At 36.0% G+C, this 22,578-nt stretch overlaps 1 protein-coding gene across 1 annotated transcript in view; it reads right to left on the reverse strand.

Moving 5' to 3' along the window:
- Positions 1-22,578, reverse strand: part of LAMA2 (laminin, alpha 2) — a 613,484-nt gene that overhangs the window by 72,675 nt on the left and 518,231 nt on the right. The window contains exons 43-46 of the mRNA XM_011951660.1: positions 16,730-16,832; positions 5,206-5,322; positions 3,042-3,224; positions 974-979 (exon numbers count right to left, since the gene is read on the reverse strand). Coding sequence (XP_011807050.1) covers positions 974-979; positions 3,042-3,224; positions 5,206-5,322; positions 16,730-16,832 — 409 coding nt within the window. The remainder of the gene's footprint in view (positions 1-973; positions 980-3,041; positions 3,225-5,205; positions 5,323-16,729; positions 16,833-22,578) is intronic.

Raw genomic sequence — 22,578 nt, forward strand, 5'->3', positions numbered from 1 at the left:
AGGAGAGAATATTTTGATATCCCAGTAGTTGCTCATTTGTTAAGACCTAAATTTATTATGTGTTTCTCCAAATATAATTCTACAGAAGTTGAGAATAATTACATGGAGAGGAAAAAGTGAGCTTCGGGGCATAAAAACAACAACAATGTAGACCTAATCTATTTTAATCCTCTTGCAAATAAGTCATTTGTATGTCAGGGGGTGAATCTGTATTATCAGAGGCAGCATTATCTGGTTAATTCTATAGAGAAATTCAGTTTTCCACTTTTATGTGGCTATCATATAGATATTTCACTCATTTTTCCTTTTCGTAGAGATAAAGTCTTGCTATGTTTCCCAGGCTGGTCTCAAACTCCTGGCCTCAAGTGATCCTCCCACCTTGGCCTCCCAAAATTCTGGGGTTAGAGTATGAGCCACTTTGCCTGACCAAACCTTTTTTTTTTTTTTTTTTTTTTTTGAGACAGAGTCTCACTCTGTCGCCCAGGCTGGAATGCAGTGGCCTGATCTCAGCTCACTGCAAGCTCCGCCTCCTGGGTTTACGCCATTCTCCTGCCTCAGCCTCCCGAGTAGCTGGGAGTACAGGCGCCCGCCACCTCGCCCGGCTAGTTTTTTGTATTTTTTAGTAGAGACGGGGTTTCACCGTGTTAGCCAGGATGGTCTCGATCTCCTGACCTCGTGATCCGCCTGTCTCGGCCTCCCAAAGTGCTGGGATTACAGGCTTGAGCCACTACGCCCGGCCCAAACTTTTTATAACACTATTAAAAATATTTTATATCACCTTTATCCACATATGACCTTTTTATAAAGGAAGATTACTTTTACGTATCTACCATTAATACTGTGACAGTGGAAAGAATAGCTATGCAATGTTTAAAGCAAAACCAAAATATAGTACTTGCAAAGCTGAAACTTTTTGCAACAGACAGTGAAGTATGAGCATCACTAAAAGGTATATAAGTAAACATATACATACTGATTTCTGCAGGCAATTTCACATGGAAGCAAAACAAAAAAATTAGAAAATTCATGAGGAAGTATTTTCTATAAATATTATAAAGTAATGACTATAAAAAATGGTATTTTTCATAACAGATACTAATTATAAATGCACCCCATTTTAACTCAAACAAATGTTATCAAATAAAAGTACACAAAATATATAATTTAGTGACCCCTCTTTGTATTTTAAAAATTATTTCCACGTTTTAGTAAGATGAAAACAGACCCAATTTAATTAATATTTGTAGATAATTAACTGTTTCTCATAATAGAGGATAGGATTAAAACAGAGATATTATGAAAGGCCACTACTAGTTGAGAATCAATCTAAAATAGAATGGAATTCTTTTGGAGGATGGCGCGCAGGGTGAGGGAGAGGGTCAGGAAAAATAACTAATGGCTACTAGGCTTAATGCATGTGTGATGAAATAAATAATCCATACAACAAACCCCCATGACACAGGTTTACCTAGGTAACAAACCTGCACTTATACCCCTGAACTTAAAATGAAAGTTAAAAATATATCTTAAATTATGAAATAAGCAGAAGAGATAGTAATATTTGATTAAAATTTTGCTTTCATTCATTTTTAGTGGGAATATTGTGATTTGGCATAAATCATAAGAAGTTATTATGGAATCTTTGAACTACAAGGCAAGCCATTTCTGGGCTTACATTAAACATTTTTTTAAATGTTTTTGTCTCCCCTTTTTCTCCCTGGCTCTGAAGTTTATGTTATATGTGTTTGTACTCTTCCTTGCTTGTGAAGTGGTCATATTAATAATGTCTGTTATATCGTAGCATCCATAGGATTTGATTTGAGGCCAGGATGCTGAAATCAGGCTCCATTCCCCACTCAAACAGCATTTGAATTGTATGGCGTATAATACCAATTACAGTGCTTTTGTTTCTATACTCCAAATACTTTGACATCCCCCCAAAAATGTTGGCATATAAAGAGGGTTTGTCTCTTGAAAGTGAAACACACAGATTACCCAAGCATCTCCTTTGGTGAAACCATGTAACAAGCGTACCAAGGTAACTCTTTTTTTTTTTGAGACAGCATCTCAATCTGCCACCCAGGCTGGAGTGCAGTGGCATGATCACAGCTCACTGTAGCCTCACCCTTCTGGGTTCAAGGAATCCTCCAGCCTCAGACTCCCAAGTGGCTGGGAATACAGGTGCAATACCACTACCATGCCTGGCTATTTTTAAAATTTTTTATAAAGATGGGGTCTTGCTATGATGCCCAGGCTGGTCCTGAATTTCTAGGCTCAAGCGATCCTCCTGCCTCAGCCTCCTAAAGTGCAAATATTACAGGTGTTAGCCACTGTACCTGACCCAATATAGCTTTGTATCATTTGACAGAAAAGGAAAAATGCATTTAAAAATGTTAATATTTTGACTATATTTAACTAATAATATAAATTATGATATTTTCTCTCAGGTTTTCTCAGTAAATCCTTAAGTCAATATAATTTGATACAATATATAAAAGATGTGAATAGTCTTTAGAAACTAGATAAATGCTTTATTTTTTTTCCTGGAAATGTGAAATAACTGGAATCTAAATAATAAAATATCCAGATTTTCAAATTTTAATGTATTTCAATTTGATATCATTTTCATACCCTGTTCTAAACAAATCTGCTAATGAACGTGCCCTTTAACCTCTATGTTCCATGACACTTCGCCAATTCTGAGGATATAATTACCCAAGTACAACTGTATTTTTAATTACACACACGGATTAAAAAGTGTTTGGCATCTCTATGCCGAATGCTAGGCACACCTTGCGAATTCCTAATCTCTTCTCGATTTGAAAAAATTCAGATGACAAAAGCACTGGGGCAGAGCTGGAAGACTTGGATTCTAGCTTTGGAACTGCATGACACTCGATTCCTGAGGCCAATCTATGAAACAAGGAAGGCAGACTACACCACTGTGAGGGTCTTTTCCAACTCAAGCATTTACGAGTCTGGGATACTTTCACAGTGAGAGGAAATAAATGACATCATCGCAGTGAAAAAGGAGATCTTACTGTTCTTGGAGGGATCTTTAACCACAGCATTCGTTTTGGCGACGCTGTCTGCTAGTTTATCGTAATTCTTCTTTAGGCCATCGAGGTTCTGGTGGAGCTGTTTAATCTGTGCCAGTACATCTTTAGCTGTGTCGTTGGCTTGTCTGGCTTTGTCCTTAACAGCTTGCAGTTTAGCAGCTGTGTCTGTCAGCAGATGAGGGTATGAAAAACAAAACAAAGGGTGTAGAGTTAGTGGCTTAATCCATGCTTGTCAAAGTGAGGCTGCTGCTGGCTAATCTCAGGGACACATTTACAAAGAGAGATGGCTGAACTTTGTCTCATTCAGGTGTAGCAAATGAAGCACATTTTTTAGCTAAATTAAATTTTCTCAGGGACTTTTGCTATGAATACCTGATTAGCTCTTAAAGTAGTGAAGTGACTCTTCTAGATGTTCATTGTTTAAGGTCATATTGTGATTTGCTGCTGAACTTATTAACGAGATAAATTTATCCACGTGAGCTTCATGAAAACGAGGCTTAAGATTTAATCTGCATTTCCAAAGTGGGGCAGGGGTCGGGGTGGGGGTTGGAGGGAAATTAACGTATTTTCATTTTAGGATAGAGAAACATTGTCAGGTATGTTAGGCCATGCATTTGTGTAATTATATTTGTTTTCAGCATTGGAAATTTTCTATGTACTTACTACTAAAGAAGTGACATGAAAATCTGAAAAGTTACTCAGGTTTTTAAATGTTAAAAAGGTAAAAACCACTAGATTTTAATGTTAACTGTGTTGTATAAATATGTGCATTTGTCTCCTGATCCTAATTTGTATATTGTACCTGTAGATGACTACTAGTGTGTATAGGTTAGTGGTTAAGATCATAGGCTCTGAAATCAAACTGTGGGGTTTAAGTTTCCTTTGTGCCAGTTTGAACAAAATGGCCTTTAGTATGCTGTGTCTATTTCTTACCTGTAAAGTGGGGAAAATAACACTATCTTAACTGATGTTAAGTGTTAGTGCTAACTTATGTTAAGATAGTGTTATTACCATAACACTATCTATACTTATGTTATCTATATTCAATATGCTTATGTTAAGTGTATGTAATCCTCATACCAATTGATGTGAGCAAATGAAGCAAATTTTTTTGTTCCAATTGGTATGAGGATTACATACACTTAACGTAAGTATATTAAGTACTCAAAGAGTGTTTATAATCTTTGCAGTTATTATATCATGCTTTAACAGTATAAAAATAGCAAAAGTAGTATCTTTAAAATAATGTGTGCTTTCAGGAACTAATAACATTCAAAAATTTCCAGCAGTTCTAATAGGTAGAAAGATATTACAGACATGGTTTGACCACTAATGTTTTTGAAAGTTGGAATAGCTAAAGAAATTGAACTTTATCAAGAGAGAATGCAGTGGGCTCTCACCTATTACTGCAGGTACTTTAATAAACTGTGCCTTTGTGGTGCTACATCAGTATTTTAGAGAATAGTGTCTATGTGATTTATTCTATCTCACTAATACACGATTTCTTGGGCTGAAACACAGAAGACAATACAGTTGTCCCTCTTTGTCAGTGGGTTCTGTATCTGTAAATTCAACTAACCTTGGATAGTTGGATATTTGGATATTTAGGGGGAAAAAAAAATGGTTGTGTCTGTACTGAACATGGACAAACTTTTTTCTTGTCATTATTTCCTAAACAATACACTGTAAGAACTTACATAGCATTTACATTATGTTAGGTATTATAAATAATCTAGGGATTATTTAAAGTATATGGGAGGCTATGCATAGGTTGTATGGAAATACTATGTCATTTTATAAAATGGACTTGAGTATTCAAGGATTTCGATATCTGTCGGGGGGTCCTCGAACCAATCCCCTGCCAATACTGAAGAATGAGTTTTATAATAATAAGATGTCTATATCTTCCTTTCTGTAACACATTCCTAAGGATACTGGCTAAAGGCAATAAAAGATAAAAAATACCATAATGCAAAGTATGGTTTAGTTTCTCATTCTCACAAAGAAGAATTCATAAGTAAGAAAACCAGTATCTAATTTCCAGATAATAGTACCAGAATAATCTTAGAAAAAATTGGTAAAAGTTAACAACGGTCTTCAAAATTTCAGGTCAACTGACACAGTTGGTAGTGTCCTGAATGCTTACCATTTGGAATAGCTGATAACTTTCCCAAAGTGTCATTCAAAGCTCTCAAGAGATCCCCATTTCTAGCATCAGCATTTTCTGTCCTGGTTTTTAAGCCATTTAGATGGTCTTCATTTTCTGTGAATAGAAAACAACAACAAAAAAAGGATTAAGTTTTATCATCTCTGAGCTTATACTTGGATGTGCGATTTCAGGTTATTTTAATATAAAATTAATTAAAAGCAAGACAATGCATTTATTGGCATCTATACATAAATATATTTCCAATCACAAAAAATATGTGTTTTTATTATCATTGAATTATTGGATGCTTCTACATGTTGAACATTGACATTTTCTTCTTGGTATCTGATCTTTATCTGACTTAATTTGATATCTTCCTATAGAGAAGAAACCTCCAAAGAATTACTCTTTTATTCCATTTGTAATTATGCCTTTTTGTTATCACCATTGATTCCACTTATTTAAAACTTTTATTACCAAAATGAATCATTGGATTAGATTTTCAAAATCTCAGACACTACTGTTTAGCAGAATCCTCCAACTTCAGTATAATAATATTTATTAATATTTATTTGGACTAAAATACAAATTAAATAAATGGAAAAACAACTTTTAGCACATATCTGATAATAGTCATTTTTCTCATAAAGTAAATAATATTTTTACAAATTGGGTCCAATAAACTTTATATAGATTTTTTTCTCTTGCTACTTTAGCAATGTTATCTTTAATATTCAAAAATGCCGTTTGCTAGAGATAATTTAATATTACATATATAAGTTTTCCGGCTTCTTTCCACTAGCTTTTTAATATTCTCTAAACTTTAGATTAATTTATATTGTAATAGTAACTAAGCAGTTTAAATTCGAGTACAATTGGCCGGGTGCGGTGGCTCAAGCCTGTAATCCCAGCACTTTGGGAGGCCGAGACAGGAGGATCACGAGGTCAGGAGATCGAGACCATCCTGGCTAACATGGTGAAACCCCGTCTCTACTAAAAAATACAAAAAAAAAAAAAAACTAGCCGGGCGAGGTGGCGGGCGCCTGTAGTCCCAGCTACTCGGGAGGCTGAGGCAGGAGAATGGCGTGAACCCGGGAGGCGGAGCTTGCAGTGAGCTGAGATCCAGCCACTGCACTCCAGCCCGGGCCACAGAGCGAGACTCCGTCTCAAAAAAAAAAAAAAAAAAAAAATTCGAGAACAATATAAAGAGCAAAATTTGAAATCATTAAGGGGAAAGAAAATAAAGATCCAATCTGTTGATACCAGTTTAGAAATCTTGCTCAGGTATGCATTAAACTGCAAATATATCTTAAGACTGAAATGGAGTTCATCTGTCTTCTTTTTCTTACATCATCTATTAGTGAAAATTCAAATGGAAAAAACAAAATATGAAAAATCCTATACTTCCCACAATACTATTTACCTCTCTTGACTGGATACAACAGATCATTTCTTAGGTAAATTTTTAATAGTTTATTATGCCATAAAAATTGTTTTTGGGACATGTATACCAATTGTTTAAATTAACTCCACAGAAATGCAACATGTAAATACAAGATAGAGTCCCCAAGTAAGGAGGACCACTGAGAAAGGACCAAGAAAGAGAAGCTGTTGTAGTCCCTCCTGGATAGGATGGATCAGTATTTAGTAAGAGTAATGCCTGACAAGCATTGAGTGTGTATATTACACTCATTTAGTGTTCTTCAGTTTCAATGGGTTGTTTTACTTAATCCTTACAATAACATTGATGTATGATGTATATGATGATGTATATACTGTTACTATCTCCAATTTACAAATGAGGAAATTGAGACTTAGAGAATTTGAGTAAATTTCCTAAGCTTGCACGGTTAATAAATGGCAGTGGTGGTATTCAAATCCACTTAGTCTCATTCCATAAACAATGCTAACTACTGCATTCTACCAGGGACTGATAGTCAAAACCAGGGATTAGTAGAGCATTTGGGGTAGTAATGCTCCTCCCACCATCACCCTCAACCTTTTCTTCCTGTCCTCCTCCTTTCCTTTGTCTTCCTCTAATTTTCTCCTTTGTTGTCTTAAAAAAATTGGTCACAGTTATAGAAATCAGAGAAGCCTCACCTAAGCAACATATATAACCAAATTGTAATTATTCAGAGTGGATTAGCATTGTCTATGTGCAAAAGTGGCAGGCAAATATGCAAAGTGTTCCATATTTTTAAGGATAATGAGGAAAATATAAGAATAGGTACTTCACAATAAAATAAACATACATAATAAATTATGAAATTCTTAAAAAGCACTCAACATTATCATAAAGAACTGTAAAACTAAGCAACAGTGAGATGTCATTTCTTATTTTTGAGATTGGGGAAAATTAAATGTATGATAATGCCGAGTGCTCACAAGAGTGCTAGTGGAAGTGCAAACTGATTCCACTGTTTGAAGAGCAAGTTAATAAGTTTTTTTAGAATTTTAAATAGACATGTATTTGGTTTGGCAATTTTACTGACAGAAATTTACCCTACAATATACCTGTAAAAGATTTATCTTTGGGGATACTCATTAGCTCTTCCTTTGTAATAAAAAAAGGAGGGGGGAATAAAAATACCCTAATAAGATTAAAGTACTGTTTATATCAACATAGCAAGTTCATACAATGGTACATGTGCAATCTATAAAAAGAAGTAGATGAGCGGATGTGGACGTAAAATAAATCTTAAGACCTTTCCATGAAAATAAGCAAGATGCACCATATATACGCTGACACATATACAAGCATTTGGGATGGTAGGGGCTGGTGGGAGCTGGGTAGAGAAGAACACGCCAAAAACCTTTGCAGTACTTAATAGTGAGCAGAAACTGGGAATGAAGGAGGCAGTTAATAGCGTCATGAGGGACAATGTACTAAAATTTCTCATTTTATACCTGGTTGTGCTGGCTAAATTGCTTTCTGTGTGCATATATTTCTGTTTTTCAATTTTTTTAAAAAAGGTAAACCACCTAACTGGGGAAGAATGTTATTTGCTATCTTCATGTTATTTGCCAACACCAAGACTGATTTTCATCACTTTCCTGGTACCCAGAGAAGGCAGGTGGGAGAGAATATGCCCCATATAATAGAGCTAGAGCAGTCTTGATTTGATTGTATGCACACCCCTCTCAGAGGCTGTGCATGCGGCTCATAAGAGGAGCTGTGCAGGCCACGGGCAGCTGGAGAACTATCCGCATCTGTATTGGCATACATCTGTGAAGAATAGCAAAGGAAAAGGTGGAGAGATGGTGTCTGGATGTGAAGAAGAGTACTGGGCATATTAATTAATGATCCACTCCATTTCATATAAAGAGATTTATAGGCGGACACCTTAAACCTCTGTTATACTACAGATTATACTAATATAAGCACATAACATTGTTTAAAGTGTCTGTTGTTAAATTCCAAGTCAAAGACCTGACATCACTGAAAAACAAGGCATAAAATATTCCAGCAAAGCATGGCTCTAAAACATCAATATGTCTATTTCAGTCACTAATATATTATTATTTTCAATTCTAATCCCACAAAACATACTTTCCAAGTAATTGAATTTTCTCCTGTGTCAATCACAATTCATCTTTCCTACAATACTTCTGTTATTTTTACTGTTTATACTAAAATGAAATCTTGGATAGGCTACCGAAAGCATATTCTCTGAAATAAAGCCAGTCTGATTATGACTTTGATATCTATACAAATTCTTTGAGAATAAAGGGCTGCTCTTTTGATAGTAGCTTAAAAGTCTTCGACACTTTAGAAAATGTAACTGTAGAAATTTCATTTCTTAGCTTCTTGATTGGATTTAATTTTTAAAATAATGGAGCATTCAAATGTTCTGGCAAGCAAGATATTCCCATATGGTGAAAAAGATCATTAATTTGAAGGGCATCCCTGGGTTTATACCACTTTCTGCATTCTGATAGCAAAATACTGGCTGAACAATTGGGCCAATTATTCAGAAGACTGACCTGAAGAATATGTTTACTGCTGCCTCTCAAGTTCCAAAGCACTAATTTTGATTCTCTGCAATTTTTTTGTACTAGCAAGTTTCAGTGTGTATATTCCAACCCTGTTCTGATTTTTAAAAAATATTTCAGCTGCTTGACTCTGATTCTTACTAATTCGCCCTTTCTTACACTGATCACTTTTTTCTAAAGTAGTTTCTGGAATTTCTTGAACTACATCTAAACATTTTGTAGTTTTGGTGATAGAATTAGATGAGTAGAAGCTATTCAGAGAAGAATTGCAGATTTCAAAATGGAACTTACAAAATAATAGTGAGGAAAACCTAGAAAAATAAGCACTCCAAGGCTGAGTTTAGCCAAAAGACAGAGGAGGTATAATGTATCCGTAACTAAAATGTAAGAAAGAACTCTTGTGGTTCAGTTTGGATTGTAACAAGGGGAAAGAAACAGATTTATCGATAGTTAAAAGAAAATCCAACTGAATATTTTTAGTAGTGATTTCTGGAGAATAAGAAGAAGATTTAATTTGTAATTCATAGTTACATTTTCTAGATTCCCTCTCCTTATTCCTTCAGCTTTCATACCCAATAACAGAAGCCTAGTCATTCTTTCTATTTTCTCTCTAAAGATCACATCCACCAAAACTCAAAGGCTCCACACACATACCTCTTTAATTCTGGTTCTCCCTTTCTCATCTCCTCCTCATACAGTAGAAGAAAAATGTCCAAGAATTAGTTTGGCAAAGGCAGGACTCAAAATGAGGGAATGGAAGAAGCAGAGTAGCAAGGGTTGACTGGGAACACACTGACAGTATAATTCTCCTTTGTCACATGCCCATTGAAATGGCACAAAATAGATATATCCAGAATAAAATCGCAGGGCAGATTTGCAAGTCACTTGCATTAATAATGAGCAGTTACTCGCGTTTATCATGTTTCTAACACGATGCTAAATATAAATTAGGGCTTAGTTATATTAGAACTAACTATGTACGATCTCAAAATAAAGCTGCTACGCATCATTTCTCTGAAATACAGTCTGGTACAGTGAAATTATTATAGGACACAGAGGTGGAAGATGTGGGTTCAAATGTCATTTCTGTCCCTTTTACATGTGTCAAATAAAGACAACGTCTTCCTTCATGTGACTGATATGAGAAATAAACTGGGAGAGGCATGAAGAAGTGCTGAATTTACCATAGGCAGTTAGTAAACTAAATATCAGGATGATTTCTATAAGTTTTAATGGGAACGTCTAATTTGACTATTCAAATTCCATCCAGTTGAGTTTCTCAAATGGAATTTTCGTTTTTTATTAATATGAACAGGGCACAAATAAATGCCCTGAAAGAATGCCCCATTCACAAGGGTGAAATTCATGGAAATGTGATGACTTTGGAAAGGACCTGGGATTACAGGCGTAAGGCACTGAGTTCAGATTTTAGCTTCTTGAGATTTCTAAAGACCCTGTCCCCTAAGTCAACCTAAAGACCCAGTGCAGGATCTTGAGACCTGGGTAGGAAAGAAGAGCACCCGAGTGAGGAAGAACAGAAGGTGAAATGTACAACTGTGTTTCTCTCCTAGGTCTCCAGCAAATTGATTTAATAAGGTTGCTACACCCAATCTTTGTACTTTTTAGAAAAATCCCTCCAATTCTCTGCATTATGCAGGCAATCACTGAGTTTGGTGACAATGACTCGGAATGGTATCATTTCCTGAAACTTTATACTTCTGGCCTTCTGTCAGGATTGTAACTCCTGTGTTCCCTTTCCCCAGTAGCTGTCACAAGTTTGGGATGTGCTCTATATCTGATTACTTATTCTGCATAGACAGGCATACATACTAGAGTGACCACACATGGGAACCTCAGAGATGACTGTTTCACAGGAAGTCAGGTTATGGAGAAACCCTCTTCTGATTTGAAAGTAAAAAATTAGATCTTGTTCACAATGAACACCATGCTTGCATATGCTCTTCCTCCCACTAGGGGGTCATAGTAGGAGCTTCAGGAAAGGAGGGAAGGTGTACTTGTCTGGCAGCAGGTTCTGCAAATATTTAGGATATTGGGATAAAAGGGAGTCCTCTCTGCAGCCAGCGGAATAGAAAACTAAAAACCACCAGATATCAACAGACGCATTTGACTCCTCTAGGACATGCTGACTGTAGACTTGCAGACTTGTTTTCTTTTGGCCAGCAAGAAAATTGAGTTTGAATACCTTTAAATAAGACAAATACTCTTTGGTTTAACACAGGCCCCACCATCCCTTTATGTTATCCATAAGTCTCTTGAAGGCATTTCTGTTTATCTCCGGTCTACATTAACTTACTTGCAAAAAACCCCACATAATCTCAGACTCTGATTGGATTTAATCACAACAAAGTCCAGATGAGTTTTTAGCTCTAAGTCCAGTTTTTATCACACAGGCCTTTGTCTCTTGCTGAGATGATATACAGGAATGTTCTGAATGTTTGTTTCTTATCCTCTCCTCACATAGTGGGTTTGGATATGACAAGCTACAACTCACTCTTAGGGATAATCTTTCCAATAGAACCTGCCCCTCTATATTTGCCACGATTTTGCCACTTTTCATTTTTTCTCCTAATCGAAGTCCACCCTCGTTTTATTTTTTTGATTTCCACCATTCACACTCTAGAGGAGGAACCAAAGCTTTGTATGAGGGATTGGCAATTTCACCTGAAAAGAATGCTTTGTTCTCCAGACCACACTAGGCCAGGGCACCCAGGCTTAATTTCATCCTTTTAGTCTAAAATTGTTGTCAATAGAGCAGATTTTGCTTGTCTTTTACATGCCTGCTATGGAAAGGCTGATTGAGGCAAAGGGTAATATGCAAATTCAAAAGGAGTGTATCTTTAGTAATAAAAGGATCCCTTAGTCACAATTGCACTCCTATACCATACTTTGATTTAGCAGCACTGCAGTATTCCAGTTTATTCTCTTATTTTAGAAATATAAAATAATAACACAGAATCTCAACAGGTTAGCAATTGCAAATGTATTACATCCATGATCTCAGAATCTTCATGACTCACTTGTCTCAACAGAATGACTGAGTGTTTGGAGGACCATAGTATGGAAGGAAGGCTTCAACTGGTTTGATAAAACTTAATGACTGGAATAATGTTTCATACAGTTCTCTGTGTGGGACAGCACCATATGTCAAGCAACACACTTGATTCATTATTCTTGGGCTTGGGAATAGATTTTTTTTTTTAGTCAAGTTTATGAAGAGTCTAATGTTATACGTGGATTTTCAACTGTGCAGTGGATCCATGCTCTCCAACCCCTGCATTATTCAAGGGTTAACTGTAATTATATACCACAGGCTACAGTGCTATGAGACAAACCACCTCCTTCAAAGGGAGCTGTCACAGATCTCCAGGGAATAGTTCTTTTTATTTCCTGTGTTATCTATTTTATAGATATGTTACCTATTTTTTTTTTTTTTTTTTTTTTTAAGACAGAGTCTCTTTCTGTTGCCCAGGCTGGAGTGCCTTGGTGCAATCTCGGCTCACTGCAACCTCCGTCTCCTGGGTTCAAGCAATTCTCCTACGTTAGTCTCCTGAGTAGCTGGGATTGCAGGCACTCACCACCATGCCCAGTTAATTTTTGCATTTTTAGTAGGGACAGGGTTTCACCATGATGGCCAGGCTGGTCTCAAACTCCTTACCTCAGGTGATCTGCGCACCTCGGTCTCCCAAAGTGTTAGGATTACAGGTGCGAGCCACTGCACCTGGCCAACATGTTACCTATTATTTTCCTAAGTACTTAAGTAATTTCATTTATCTTGGGCAAAGACAAAAACCGGGGATAAATGAAAAAGGAAATAAAACTGAAAAGTTAGTCAATATAAAATAAGATGTATAATTTTAAAATCTTAATATTCTCAAACTTTTAATAAACCAAGCTCTACTTCTTCCTTGCCTTATACACATTCCATGAGAACCTGAAGTTGGTATTTTACTGAAAAAATTTCTTTTTAATTTTTGTTATTGATTAATTAATTATTATTTGAGACAGGCTCTCACTCTCTCACCCAGGCTGGAGTGCAATGGAGCGATCTTGGCTCACTGCAACCTCTGCCTCCTGGGCTCAAGTTATCCTCCCACTTCAGCTTCCCAAGTAGCTGAGTAGCTGGAACTACAGATGCGCACCACCACGCCCAGCTAAGTTTTGATTCTTTTTTTATTTTTATTTTTGTATACATGGGGTTTCATCATGTGGCCCAGGTTCTTCTTGAACTCCTGGGTTCAAACAATCTGCCTCCTTTGGCCTCCTAAAATGCTGGAATTACATACAGGGCATGAGTCACTGCGCCCAGCCTAAAAAAATTTCTTGTCCATCTGCAAAGTAGTATTCATTCACTTGGTGGTACTAATTCATCTTCTCACTCTTTTAGTCATCAATTTGTACCAAGCCTCATATTCATCAACAAAATACTTTTTATCTCCACAGATCAGTGTAATGTAGACAGGCTTTAAATCTCAAACTCACACAAGGGCAAATTTACTTTTAACAGATGTATATTAAAAAATTAAAAAGCAAAACAAATTGCTTCTGGCAAGTTCAGACTCCGTCAAGGCAGGGACAGCATAAAAATGGCAGGGAGCAGTTCTAAGTCATTCATGACTGAAGCTCATGAACTAACTGAACTGTACTGAATTGATCCAAGCAACAAATTAGAAATATGGAGGGTATACTGGCCTCACCATTTTTATTCCTTCTAACTCCAGGCACCATAGAGGGAGAAATGACTAAATCTCTATTTTAATAGCTGCTGTCAAGAGTTCTGCTCTGTAGGGCCTATTTCAGCAGTTCCTGGTGGTAATATATGGCATTTCCCTGATTAACAGCCATTTTATAACCTCTGTAATTGGCCACAAATCAGAGAAATGTCATAATGTAGCAAGAAAACATTCCCATCTCCGTCATAGCCTTGGCTTGGTTTTCTAGAGGAATTATTACTTGAGTAGTTTGTGGGTTTTCATTACTTTAAATAATGTACTACCTGAACTACAAAAAAAGAAATTTAAACTAACGAACATTTCTGTCTCCTAACCCTTCCTACCATACTTGTCTTTAGATTGCTTTTTCTCTTGGAAAAAAATGCCTAAAAATAAAATTCTTTCTTCATTTTTATAATATCAGTGTAAGTGGGGAAATAGAGGCAAGAGCAGGGTTGGAAGCAGAACGAGGTGATTAAGGCACTCAGTTCAGGTGCAAAATTTAAAGGTGCATTAAAAAATTCTGCAGTCCAGGTAAAAATATTTTAATGCAATATGTAAAAAATCAAAATTGGTGCAATAAGCAAGATACATGATGAACAAATTTGATCTCCATTATAAATGGCACTTTAATAGTACAGCCCTTTGGACTGTGTACTACAGGTGAAATAAAACTCCCTACATACATAATTCTGCACAGCAAAGAGCTCTTATTGCAATCTGTAGAGTCCCTATAGAAAGCTAAAACCTGTGTTCCTATTGGACAAGTGGACTCAGTCTTCATTTTTATAATACCAGTCTTTGTGGGGAAATAGAGGCAAGGGCACAGCCCTGATATTACTAAAATCTTAAAGACAGGATTGGTTCCTGCACTTGTATGAATCACCTCACTCCCATCCTTCCTATTCCCAGCCCTGGGCAAGGGTATGAGATAGGAAGGAATGACCGCAAAGTCACGGGATTGAGTCCATTTGTACAATAGGAACACAGGTTTTGGCTTTTCATAGTCATTCTTCAGATTGTAATAAGAGGTACCTGCTGAGCAGAATTATGTATGTAGGGAGTTTATTTCACCTGTAATACACAGCCTGAAGAATTGTACTATTAAAATTTTACTTATGATGGAGATAGAACTTGTAATTCCATATCAACCTCTACTGAGACCAAAACATGCCAAATATAAATGATTTTAAAACCTCTTCTCTTTTGAAGATAAGTAAGGTAAGCCAACACCATTTATTGTAAAAAATAAGTATTTCCTCATTTGAGCTAGTCACTATTATGCATACTAGAAATACACAGTTAATAAAATCCCATGTCTTTCCTCAAGTAGATGGAATGCCAAAAATATATACGCCTATTATGCATCAATAAAATTTTTTTAAAAATTTAAAAAGATGATGAAACATTAATTAGGCCATGACTGTGGTGGTTTGACAAGTCTGTGAGAAAACTGTACCAGTGATGGGGCATGTAAATCAGATGAGGTGTTAGGTTTCCTGGAAATGATGGCATTTGAACTAAATCCTGAAGGTCTGAGACAAAGCAGTTAGACAAAGAAGAGAAGCGAAGGATGAGGCATTCCAAGGGGAAGAAATAATACTGAAAACATGAAGGGCTGGAATAGTACCATGTTTGGGAGGAATTATGAATACTTAGGTAAGGTTGGGGAGACACATATGAGACAGAAAATGGTAGGGAATGAAACTGGAGAGAGAAACAGGTGGCAATTCAAATGAGAAACAAGAGATATGTGCATGAAATAATAAATGTAATGACCCATATAGAAAGCAGCCATGTTTAATGATGTATTATTAACACGAAGCCCATAATACAGCAGTAGATATTTTGTGCATTTTGATCCCTGAATCAGAAATAAAATACAAGAAAAATGTATTTAGGGCCGGGCACGGTGGCTCACGCCTATAATCTCAGCACTTCGGAAGGCTGAGGCGGGAGGTTCACTTGAGGTCAGGAGTTCCAGAACAGCCTGGCCAACATGGTGAAACCCCGTTTCTACTCAAATTGCAAAGATTACCAGGTGTGGTGGCACTCATCTGTAATCCCAGATACTCAGGAGGCTGAGGCAGGAGAATCACTTGAACCTGGGAGACGGAGGCTGCAGTGAGCCAAGATTGCACCACTGTACTCCAGCCTGGGTGACAGAGCGAGACTTCGTCTCAAAAAAAGAAAAATGTATTTAATTTTGTTTTTCTTTTTAGAGACAGGGTCTTACTCTGTTACCCAGGCTGCTGTACAGTAGTGTGATCCAACTCATGGTAACGTCAAACCCCTGGGCGAAAGTGATCCTTCTGGCTCAGCCTTCCAAGTAGCTACGTCTATGTGCTCACACTGCTACACCTGGTTAAATTTTACAAAATGTTATGTAGAGAAGGGATCTTGCTATGCTTCCCTGACTGATTTCAAATTCTTGGCCCCAGGTGATCCTCCTGCCTCGACCTCCCAAAGCACTGGGATCACAGGTGTAAGCCACTATGGCTGGCTTAGGTTTGAGACTCTTAAAAACTTGTTACACAAAAAGTTACTATACATTAGATACAGGTGAAATGATGCTATAGAAATGAGACTTAAAAATTGTGAAATATTACCCTACTTGAAGTGAGATAGGTAGACAAAATTTTGTAAAACTAGTGAGAAAGTTTATTTGCATAAAATAGATTATAGAATCATCACAAAAATCATGCTAAAGAAATGATATTCTCCAGTAGTGTGATAGAATATCTTACCAGTAACAACTCAGTTAACTGGAATATAATAAAAACTATGGCCACACTGACCTTTTACATCATTTGCTAACTTCTTGGCTTCGTTAAGAATCCTGAAGCTTTTCTGAAGAGAGCCTTTGGCATCTTCCTTTAACAAACCCCGAGGACCTGTTGCCTGTGGACAGACAAACAAATGTCATACATCTAAAACCATAGAATAATGGAGTGGAGGGATCCAGAAGGCAGTTGGTACATAGAGTTTACCTTCAGGAAAGAGTTCTGGGCTGCAGATATAGAATTGTAAATTATTAGCACATTTTCGGTAGTTAAAGTTAGGAGACTGTTTATTATGGTATGAGAAGAAGATCTAGAACAGAGTTCTTAGGAACTTCAATGTTTAGAGAGTAGGTAGAGAAAATGGAGCTGGCACGGTGACTGGCATTCCAGAGATGAAAAGGAGAAATTAGGAAAGCATGACACCATAGAAATTAAGAGAGGCAGAAGTGACTCAACGCATAACTGGCGGTGTTACAAGGACATAACTGAGCAGTATTACGATGCGCTGCAGAAGTCAAGCAAATTAGGAACTAAACACATCCCCTGACTTTATCCCTAAGTAAATTTCACTCTAGTGGTAGAGTGAGGGGAGCATTTCCTGTGTCTCCCAAGAGCTGAAATGAGAAAGAACACTGCTCCTTTTTAAAAATGCATCTTAAAGCAGTATGGCAAAACACAGTCTTCTAAATGACAATCTCTGAGCCACAATTATCTCCAAGCAAAGATACATTTGTTTAGGCTTAGATTTAAAAAGGTGACACAAAGTTAATAGAATGATATGGGAAAAGGAATGTTTAACTTGAATGTCTAGTTACCCATTTTAATAGTGTTTGCTCCTCAGCAATCATTACATAATTCATATATACCAAGAGATAAATCAAATAGAATCTTATGTGCAAATTTTAAATTAGAAAAGCATTGCAAGTGCAAGAAGGGTTGGAGAATGCTAAATACTTACTGTTGAAGATATAAATCTGAACTCAGATTATCACAGGCATAACACTTGTTCAAATAATGTTCAAATAATGTGACTGATAAAAATAATGTAACGAAGGCATCTGGACTGCCTTAGTTACATTATTTTTATCAGTCACATTATTTGAACATTAAACTAGAAAAGATTACAGAACTTGGTATGGCTGTGGTCAAATTTATTTCAATGTATTATTCTAAGAGCTTTCAGGTAAATAATTGATTGCTCATAGAACAGATTGATTGTACAATATTATGATATCTACAAAAAGATATATTGGAAACATCTACATGAATAAAAAGGAACACTGAACATAGTTCTTGCAAAAGACAACCTTGGCAAATTATTCTCCAGAAAACCAATGATGTTTTCCACTGGGAAAAACAGGAATTCTCATTGCTACAGTTCTCTTGGGAATTAGATACAGTAACATAAGTGTCATTTATCTTGGAAAAAAAAAAAAGAGTGTCAAAATTAATGGCACAGATGCAATGCACTTTAACTCACAAAGTAAGCCTCAGGTTACCCACTCAGATTCTATATTTGTTCCAAATTTACACATCATTTTTACTCCCTCGGTTATAGGTTTTCTGAATTAAAACAGTTTAGAGACAGGAAACTACAGTGAAAGAATGTGTGAAGATTCTCTAAACAAACACATGAAAACAGCAGAAGTGACAGCTGATGATCTGTCTGACAATGAGCAAAGAGAAGAGAAAACTCTAAAAAGTGGAGAGAAGAATTTTTAAAGCTCAGTAGTCTGAGTCAATTTGGAAAGGGATAAAATGTATAGAGGTAAAGTAGGTCTCAGTAGATGCCAATATTATTGTAGTAAAATAACCAAGGATGATAATACAGTCCTGAATTGCCAGGATAATATGGGCCATTTATAGTACTAGATAAAACTAAACAAAAAAAAAAAAAAAGAAAACAGCTTTCCCCAGGTCCTTGGAGTGTGAATACCTTTTTGTAAGAATATAATCTGACAAGCATTTAAAAGTCATAATTTCAAAACTAACCTCATGTGTGCAAAGTGAGGCACAGGATTACAGTGGGGAGAAAAGGTTGATTTGCTGAGCATAAGAAAATAAAAGGGATAGCCTCAGTGGCAGATTGGATAAATAAAATGTGGTACATATACACCATGGAATACTATGCAGTCATAAAATGAACGCAATCATGTCCTTTGCAGGAACATGGATGGAGCTGGAGGCCATTATTCTTAGCAAACTAATGCAGGAACAGAAAAACAAATACAGTATGTTCTCACTTATAAGTGGTAGCTAAATGATGAGAACATATGGACACAAAGAGGAGAACAACATGCACTGTGGCCTACTTGAGGGTAGTTAGTGGGAGGAGAGAGAGAATCAGAAAATAACTATTGGGTGGTAGGTTCAGTTCCTGCGTGATAAAATCTATACAACAAACCTCTATGACAAGAGTTTACCTATATAACAAACCTCTTGGGCTATTTGCTCTTATTTTTGAGTTTGGAATGATATGTATGAATAATCTGGATGTGAGTCCTTTATCAGATAGGTAATTTGGAAATATATTCTACTAATTTATAGTTATCTTTTCATTTTCTTAAAAGTGCTTTTATTTTTTTTGAAGGGAAGAAGTTCTCAGTTTTGATGAAGTTTAAGTTGTTAATTTTTTTTTCCCTTTGAGGATATGCTTTTGGTGTTGTATCTAAGAATCTTTGCTTTACCCAAGATCACAAAGATTTCTCTTGTATATTTGTAGATGTTTTGTATTTTTATGTTTTACAGTTAGGTCTAGCACCTCTTTTGAGTTAATTTTGGAATAAGGTGCAAGATACAGACTGAAGTTCCTTTCTTTGTTGTTGTTCATGGATATTCAATTCCTCTAATAGAATTTGATAAATGTACCTCGCATTGCTTTTGTATTTATGTCATAAATCATTTGACTGCACATGTCTGAATCTATATCTGGACTCTTTAATCTGTTCTAGTAATCTATTTGTCAATATTGATACCAACACCTCACTTTCTGATTACCATAGCTTGGTAGTAAGTATTGAAGTCAGGTAGTATAACCTTTCCAACATTTTTCTTCTTTCCAGTTCCATATGAATTCTAAAATATACCTGTCAATTTGTAGGAAAAAGTCTGCTAGGATTTTTACTGGGATTGCATTGAATGTGTAGGTCCATATGTATAAAACTAGGATTATAGGAATATTGAATCTTCTGGTCTATGAACATGGTATCTCTCTTGATTTATTTAGGTTTTCTGTAATTTATCTCCAGAGTATTCGGTGTAGGGGGTCTTTCACATTTTTAAGGCTATTGTAAACTGTATCCTTTTAATTTCAACTTCCAATGTATCTTTGCCAGTCTTTGAAATTATTGATTTTCATACATAGATGTTGTACCTTATAACATTGGTAAGCTCACTTATTAGTTCTAGTAACTTTTTTTAATAGATAGCATTTTATTTCATGCTTTCTAAACTTTTTTGGGTTGTAGAGATGGGGTCTTGCTATGTTGCCTAGGTAGTCTCAAACTCTTGGCCTCAAGTGATCCACGTGCCTCAGCCTCCTAAAGAGCTAGGGTTACAGGCATGAACCACCAGGATTCTATGCTTAGACTTCTAGAGTATCTGTGAATAAAAACAATTGTACTTATTTTTCAATCTGGATGCCATTAATTTCCTTTTTCTTGCCTATTGTACTGGCTAGCATCTCTAGTGCAATGTTAAACGGAAGTGATGGAAGCAGATATCCTTGCCTTTTTCCTAATCTTAGTCTTTTACTAAGTATGATTTTAGCTGTTAGGTTTTTTTAAAAATAAATTTTTATAGTGATCAGGTAGTGAAGTTCCCCTATTCTTAGTAGGCTGTTTTTTTAAAAAAATAGATGCTGCATTTTGTCAAATGCCTTTGCTATATCAATTGAGGTGATTATATAGTTTGCTTTTTAGTTTGCTATATGGTAAATTACACTGACTAATTTCAAATGTTAAACCAATCTTACATCCTGGGATTAATCTCATTTAGTGATAATGTATAATCCTTTGAATGAATCATTAGATTTGATTTATTATAACTTTGCCATGAACTTTTGCATCTATGTTCATGGAAGGATATTGTTATACAATATAATTTTCTTTTTTAAAAACTATCTTTGTCTGACATTGGTATCAGAGTAATACTGGCCTCGTGGAATGAGGTTGGATGTATTTTCTCCTCTTCAATTTTCTGAATGAGTTTATTATTTCTTCATTAAATGTTTGGTGGAATTCACAAGTAAAGTCATCTGGAACTGAATTTGTGTGTGTGAAGGTTTTGAACTACAAATTAAATTCTTTAATGAATATGGAACTATTCAGATGATTTATTTGTGAGTGAGTTTTGGTAGTTTGTGATTTTCAAAGAATTTGCCCTTTTTATCCAAATTGTTGAATTATTGCCATAAAATTGTTCATAATATCCTCTTAACATCCTTTAGTGTCTGCAGAAGTTGTAGTGATTTCATCTCTTGTATTCCTGATATTGGTAGTTGGTGACTTTTCTTATTTTTTTCTGATTAGTCTGGCTGGATGATTATCAATGTATTGATTTTCCACTGACTTTTGCACCTTCATCCAGGAACATGGCGGCCCTGACTGAAGGCAATCTACTGATACAGACCTCTGTGTTGCTAATTTTCTATCTTCTTGAATTTCTGAATATCACCTGCTCTTTGCTTCCAGGCAATTTTTTCTTTCCTGCTTTTTAGGAAGTCAGTGATTTCTTCCTGGATCCTTAGTCAACAACTCCTTGCTCAGATCAAAGAAGACAGGTGGTATATATGGGAATGTAGAAGATATAGTAGAAACAGTAAAAGAAAGGCAGGGAGGCAGGCAGGGACTTTTGATGCGTGGATGTGAGAGTGAGTATTTTAGCTCCCTAAGATTGTAGGGTTCGTCAAAGGCAATGTGGAGAAGTAAGGCTATTAGACAGGTCAGAGTCAATTTCTGGAAGGTTTGAAGGTGCGATTAAAGAAACTGAGCAATGAGCAATTTGGAGGCATTGAAAGTTTCTGAGTAGGTGAGTGTGATCAGAGCTGTAGTCTAGGAAGATGTATTGGGCAGCTGTGTGGGAAAAAAGGAACCATCAATTGGTTATTGTAATAGAATAGGCCAGAGAAAAGAGAGTAGTCACCTCATCCAAGCACTGTGGAATTGAGAGGTTAAAATCAAGAGATTTGGAGGAAAAGACATGCCTCAATGTTTCAAGAAGCTCTCTAAAACATTAAAGTAAAGAGCTTATGGTGTACAACTGTCAGTTACAAGCAGTCTGCCAGCAATCCGGGTTTAAAGGACAGACTTTTCATACGATAAGGAAATGGAAATCACTAACATGTTATGGGTGAAAAGCACCGTTTCAACTCACTGGAATTTGGAGAGAACCTTTTCCAGCATTGCTTGGTAAGTTATTGAAGCACATCAACAATATCAGGACAGGTGATGAAGCAGCATTTTCTAAGCTAATTATACTTTATACATATGCATAAGCATCACATCTGAGTTCCTGAGCTGTGTCTACAGCATATGTGAAATATAAATGAGATTCTTTGAGTTGAAAGGTATTTTGTTTCTTGCTTTCTAGAGTTTTTTTTTTTAAACAATAAATTCTTGGTTTTCTCTGTGTCTGTATACATATATAATTCATACATATGGAAATATAAGTTATATAAAAATTTCAACTATATCATGCAAAAGAGTCTATTTTTATGTAAGTTGTTGTATGTTTTTATTAGTTAATAATTGTTTATGAAAATGTGAGGTAATTTAAAACGTCATTATAGTAGAAAAAAATGAAATTATAAAGTCTGTTAGGATTCAACAGATGGCTTGGCATTTAATTGCATTTTAATATATATT

This window comes from Colobus angolensis, unplaced genomic scaffold (assembly GCF_000951035.1).
Source record: "Colobus angolensis palliatus isolate OR3802 unplaced genomic scaffold, Cang.pa_1.0 Scaffold322, whole genome shotgun sequence".
NCBI lineage: Eukaryota > Metazoa > Chordata > Mammalia > Primates > Cercopithecidae > Colobus > Colobus angolensis.